The 5,714-nt window shown below is 57.8% G+C and overlaps 1 protein-coding gene across 1 annotated transcript; it reads left to right on the top strand.

The window, feature by feature from the left end:
- Positions 1 to 4,683: 4,683 nt before the first annotated feature.
- On the top strand, positions 4,684 to 5,601 carry TMDD1 (transmembrane and death domain 1; the record flags this gene model as incomplete). The annotated part of the gene is made up of 1 exon (XM_082849951.1): positions 4,684 to 5,601. One exon carries the CDS (start codon positions 4,684 to 4,686, stop codon positions 5,599 to 5,601), a length of 918 nt encoding a protein of 305 aa, XP_082706077.1.
- Between the last annotated feature and the right edge of the window lie 113 nt (positions 5,602 to 5,714).

Here is a 5,714-nt window from a genome sequence, read left to right as displayed (position 1 = left end):
ATGGCTCCCTCCCCCTCCTCCACTTCCCCCTTTCTCTGCGTTCGCGTAGTTTTCTTTCCCCGTCGCTTTGTCACTGACCATACCTCCCCCCCGGCGCTGGCCCTGTTTCTCTTTTGCTCCTCCCTCCCCTGTCTCTCCATCTATCACCCTCTGTGCTTCTGTCTCCATCCCTTGCTCTCCAGCCTCTCTTGTCTCTTGGTCCCTCTCCCTGCCTTCTGTCCCTCACATTCAAAGTCTGCAGTGTCCCTTTCAGGAGATCTGGAGGTTTAGGGGCTGAAGAGGAGGGGTAGGGAGTCCCCTCCCACCCCGTATCCATCACCCAGCTGAAACCTTAGGTCTGTGGGAGTCAAGCAAAAAAAAAAAAAAAAAAAAAAGAACCACCCAAAGAAGGGTTTTTTGTTGTTACTTGTTTTTGAGGGGGGAAATCCCAGAAATGTAGCTTGTTTAATATTTTAGGCCTCTTCTTTTTGTAAGATGTGTAGAATTTGCTGTTTTTCTTTTTCTTTTGACAACTCAGGAAGAAACTGACCTCAGAAAGAATGTTAGACTTTGGCTGCTCTGCTGTGTGTGTCCCCACCTACCCCTTCACTCCCAGGGAAGCGGGTTCTCCCAGAAGACTCAGAAAGTGAGACCTTTCTGAGTGGGGAAGGGGAGAGGAAGACCCAGAGGCCACACTTAAACCCCTGTGCTTCTTGGGACAGAAGCAGAATGTATTGCTAGGGCTTCCTGCTCAGGCCCAAGGTTGTAGGTAGGGGTGAGGGGGGGTGTGTTGTGGAATTTGGGAGGAGGCAGGTCTTGTTCCCTTCCTGCTGGGCCCACCCCTCAGCTTAGTGGGGTGTTTTCTGTGGAGGGTTGGTTATCCAGAGTTGGGATGCCCTTGTCTACTGCCTGCCCCAGACCCAGAAAGTAGGCTGAGAGGGTCCAAATGGGAAGATGATCCAGGCAGAAAGTCCCCAGAGAGGTCATCCCACCTGGCCCTTGTCTAGGCAGGGGTGTCCTGTAACTCACGCTAAGGAGATTTGCTTGGGAGGGAAGATAGTCTGGCCACAAGTGGTTGGGCACAAAACTGACCACAGACTCCGCCTCCCGGGCCTGCTGGGAGGCCCTGAGGAGGGGTGAATGAGCATCCTTTACAGGAGGAGGTTCTGTGGGGACTTGTACCTCCCCCATTCTCATAGGGTCCTAGGTCTAGAGCTCCAGGGGCTATGAGAGGGTGAAAGAGATGGGCAGGCTGTGTTCCCCTGAATAAACATTGGGGGTTTATTCTCAGTCCCACCCAGACTTTCCCCCGGAAGCCCAGGCTTGGGCACCCTTCCTCGTGAGAACCATATTCTTCTTCCCACCAGCTCTCCTTTGATGGGGCTTTGGCAGTTCGCCCCTCCCCCTCAGGGAGCCCATTTCACAGCTCTGACCTTTGGTCCAAAGGTGGGGGGGACAAGCTGTCACCCCAACTCTTTCTCCCACCCTAGCCGCCTTTTCTGTTCCTTGCCACCCTTACAGCTCCTGCAGTCTCTGTACCACCTCCCACTACTAGCTGGAAGGAAGTCCGTGGGGGACATTTCAGGTGCCAAGGTGCTAAGGGCCTGTGCTGGCTTAGGAGTGCTAAAAGGAAAGCTGCTCTGTTTTCCCCCCTTTCCCCCCTTGGTCCCTGGCCTTCCACTCCTTGGAGCTGGCTGATTGCAGGGCTTTGGTGCCTCAGAAGCAGTGGGTGCAGGGTCTTGGCTCTGAAAGGCCCTTGCGGGGAGCAGGGAGTGAGCAGGTTCTCTCAGGTGTGTATATGTGTATGGAGGGGGTGGAGGGCATTGGGGAGGTGGGGTTGGGATCCCAGCCTTCCCTTCAAGAGGCAGGCAGCTCTGGGGGTTGGGGGAAGAGCTCACTGACCAGGACCCAGGGCCCCCACTGCCTCCTCTCCTGGCCTTGGGGAGCTTTGCACAAGGAGACAGCCTCCAGTCGATAGCACCTACCTCATGGGCACTGAGGCGGGTGGGGAAGGGCAGGTCCAGCTCTGGCAATGTTTGGGGGGGCATACCAAAGAATCCAGGGGCAGGGATGGGGGGAGGGCAAGCTGGCCCTCTTCTTTCTCTGCCCAGATTGGGGTTGGGGTCCTCTCCTCCAGCTGTAACCATTTCTACCTCATTTTGATGCGTGTTGTACATGGACGTATTTATCTCCTGTTTGACGATGCTCTGCAGTTTGGTCTGTCTACCTCAGAAAAGACTGTATTTTAAAAGAAAGTATTACACAGTATTAAAACGATGATACGTGGTTTCCAGAGGATTTCTTGGGGGCAGCAGGATGTGGGGAGCCCTCTGGGGAATGCTTGGGCTTCCAGGTCTGCTGGAGCCATGGGTGTGGCTCTGTGGGTGTTTCTTTTCCTTCAGCAAAACATGACTGTGGGACTCCTGTTAACTCACTGGCACGGCAAGGGCCCGCCATGTGCTGGGCAGTGAGGCCACCAGATGAAAAGCCTGCAATTCTGAGCTCTTAGAGGCTCAGAATTGGGGCTGACTTATATCCCCAGAGCTCTGAATCCTGAGGGATAAAGAAGGGCTCATATGTTTGTTGAATGAGTGAATGAATGAATAGATGTATGCATGGAGGAAAGGGGGGCTGAAGAGGAAGTTTCACTCAGAACCTGGAGAGCAGCCCTTGCTGGCCAGAGCTAGGATCGTACTTGTATTCCATCCTTGGACGGAAGGAAAGTGGACAGAGGGCAGGGTGTGGACACAGTGTGTTCCAGTCTTTCAGGTCACATGGGATCCTTTGTCTGCCACCATCTGTCTGTCAATCCCCAAACTCTGACAGCTCATCATAAACTGGGACACAGAAAACTAGGAAGGAACATCTTGCTGAAAAAGCTATATGGAGATGCCCATGAGAGGTTTTGACCCACAACTTCCTGAGGTCTTGAATGCGCTGAGCAAAATTACTGAAAATGCACCAGAGCGCAAGGGACGTAGGCCCCCTGGCGTCCTCGGGCTCAGCCTAAGGGCGTACCCAGGACTTGTAGGAGGCAAAGCAAGCCCAAGGCCAGACCCTGCAAAGCAGTTCCCCCTCCAAGAGAAACAGCTGGTGCACCTGGACATGGGGGCTCTAGGGCATTGCCCCAGGGCTCACCGACCCCAACCCTCTTGGCCCTTGGAGGTCCTGACACCCCCTCGCACTCTAGTTGGTTTATGACACACCTACTCTGTGCAGACACCCCGTAGTACTGAGGATACAGAAATGGTTAAGCACAGCCACCATTCTGGAGAGCCCACAGTACAGGGTGGGAAAAGCTCAAGAATGGATCATTTGAAAATACAACTGGATAAAGCTGCTTGAGGAGGGACCGTGTCAAAATTTTTATGTTCTCACATCTGGCACAGTATTTGGTACACATAGAAGACACTGAGTATATGTTGACTAAATCCTCGAATTAGTTACTTTCCAGATAAGTGTCCCGATGGAGGATGCGTAGGCTATCTCAGGAATGCCCAGAAAAGATTCTGACTCGTGGTGGTAGTGGTAGTGATGGGTCAGAAAAACTTCCTGGACAGGATTGGGTGGGTACAGCCTGACAAAGCTATGGAGGCTGGAAACTGTACCATACCTGTGACTTGTTACAAGAGCATAAAGTGAGGGCAGGAGTGGGGAGAAGTGGCAGGAATCATGGAACTGCACCGCTGCACTAGGAGGACCTTCCATGCCCTGTGAGGAGCTGAGGCTCCACGATGAAGCCTGCGTGTGTGGGGCCGGGAGGGGGTTAGTGGCTGGTGGACAGGGACTGATTTGCAAGTTAAGTTTACCCACGGATTCAACAAATCTTTACTGAACACTATTATGCACTAGTTGCTATGGGGACAATAGATGGACCTTACACTCTAATGCCGGAGACAGACAGTAAACAGGCAGAGCGGCAGCGTGCTGTGGGAGTACATAGGAGGGGTGCCTAATGGAGAGACAGGCAAAAGGGTGTGTGGGGGCAGGGAGGGCGTCCCAGAAGGGACCTGTCAGCTGGGGAGTGACTGAGGCAGAGCAGAGTGCAGTCCAAGCTTGCTTGGGGAAGGGAAGCCAGTTCCGTCCCTGAGGGTGGGGGACCTGAGGAGGAGCTTACCTTATCCAAACGGAGGAGGAGGGTTTGGATGCACCCGTGGGAGGACGGGAAATGGTAGAGTCTATACATGTTTTGTATTTAGTAGGTAATAAGAGAATGTGGGACTTGATTGCATGTCGGAAGTAAAGGAGAGCAAGGGGTCTAGGGCTTCTGGTGGAGTGTGAGGGGCGGTAAATGGGTTAGAAGAGATGTGGGAGACTTGCTAAGTTTGAGACATTAGTGGGACAGCCCGGAGGTCTCGGGCAGGCATTTCAGTTTAAGGGCCCGGGATCCTTGCCTCCTGGGGGACTGAGTCCCCCCCCCCAATCCCTGGGTATTGGGAAACTCTCACTCCAATCCCCAGGTTTTGTGAGACCCTCCCCGCTTAATGCCTAGTTTCTGGATGTTAGCAGATCCTCCTCCGACAAGTTGCCTGTGTCGGAGGGCCCCCCTTCCCGTCCCTGGGTGTCCCCCTCCTCCCGCCCCCAGTCCCCGGATGTAGGAACCTCATCCCTGCCACCATCCGTGGGTGTTGGCGCCCCTCCCCCATCCGCGGGCATTCGAAGCTCCTCCCCCCACAATCGGTGGATTGTGGTCACCGCCTGGCGATGGCTGCGCGGGCTCCGGCTGGGGCCCTGGCCCTGGCGCTCTGGGGCTGGGCGCTGGCTCCGGCGGGGGCCGTGGACGCCATGGGCCCTCACGCGGCCGTCCGCCTGGCAGAGCTGCTGACTCCGGAGGAGTGCGGCCACTTCCAGTCGCTCCTGAAGGCGCCGGAGCCGGACGTCGAGGCCGAGCTGGCCAGGCTTTCGGAGGACCGGCTGGCACGGCCCAAGCCGGTGCCCACGTCGGCGGCGGCGGGGCGGCGGCGGCGGCGCGAGGCGGCGGGGGAGCCGGCCGGCCGGGCGGCCGAGCCCGCGTACGTGTCCGACGGCTGCCGGGAGGGACTGGCGGCCTGGCTGGCTGCCGAGGCCCCGTCCTTGTCGTGGGACCGCGTGGCCCGGGCCCTGCGGCGCAGCGGCCGCCCGGACGTGGCCCGGGAGCTGGGCAAGAGCCTCCACCAGCAGGCGACGCTGCAGCTGCGCAAGTTCGGGCGGAGCTACCTACCCCCAGCCGGCGCCCCCGCTGCCCCCATCCCGGCCCCGGCCCTGCGCCCCCGCCGCTCCTCGGCCCGCGAGCCCAACTGGGACGAGCTGGAGCTGATCGTGGAGCGACTGCCCCAGGCTCCGTACGAGCGGAGCCCCACGGGCTGGGCCGGGCCGCTGGCGCTCGGCTTCCTCACCGGCCTCGGTGGGGCGCTGGGCGCCGGGGCGCTGCTCATCCTGCTCACGCCGTGGATCACGGGCGGCGACGGCGACGGGGCGCGGCCCCACAGCCTCTGGCCGCCTGCCCCTCCCCTGCTGCGGCCCTCCGGGGTGGCCGGCTGCGGGGAAGAGGAGCCACTATTGACTGCAGAGCCCCTCGCATCCCCGGGGGCCTGGGCTGCAGGTGGGCCAGATACCCCGTCGCCTCTGTGTCCCCGGCTGTGAAATGGGAGCACAATCCTGGTGGCGTGCTGCCTTTGACATATTATAAAAGTTACGAAATACGTAAAAGTGGGAGCGATCGGTTTGTTGGTTGGAAATGACTGGCGTAGCCAGAG

Source organism: Leucopleurus acutus (assembly GCF_964270905.1).
Source record: "Leucopleurus acutus genome assembly, chromosome: 11".
Classification (NCBI taxonomy): Eukaryota; Metazoa; Chordata; class Mammalia; order Artiodactyla; family Delphinidae; genus Leucopleurus; species Leucopleurus acutus.
This window is presented reverse-complemented; position numbering and strand designations above follow the sequence as displayed.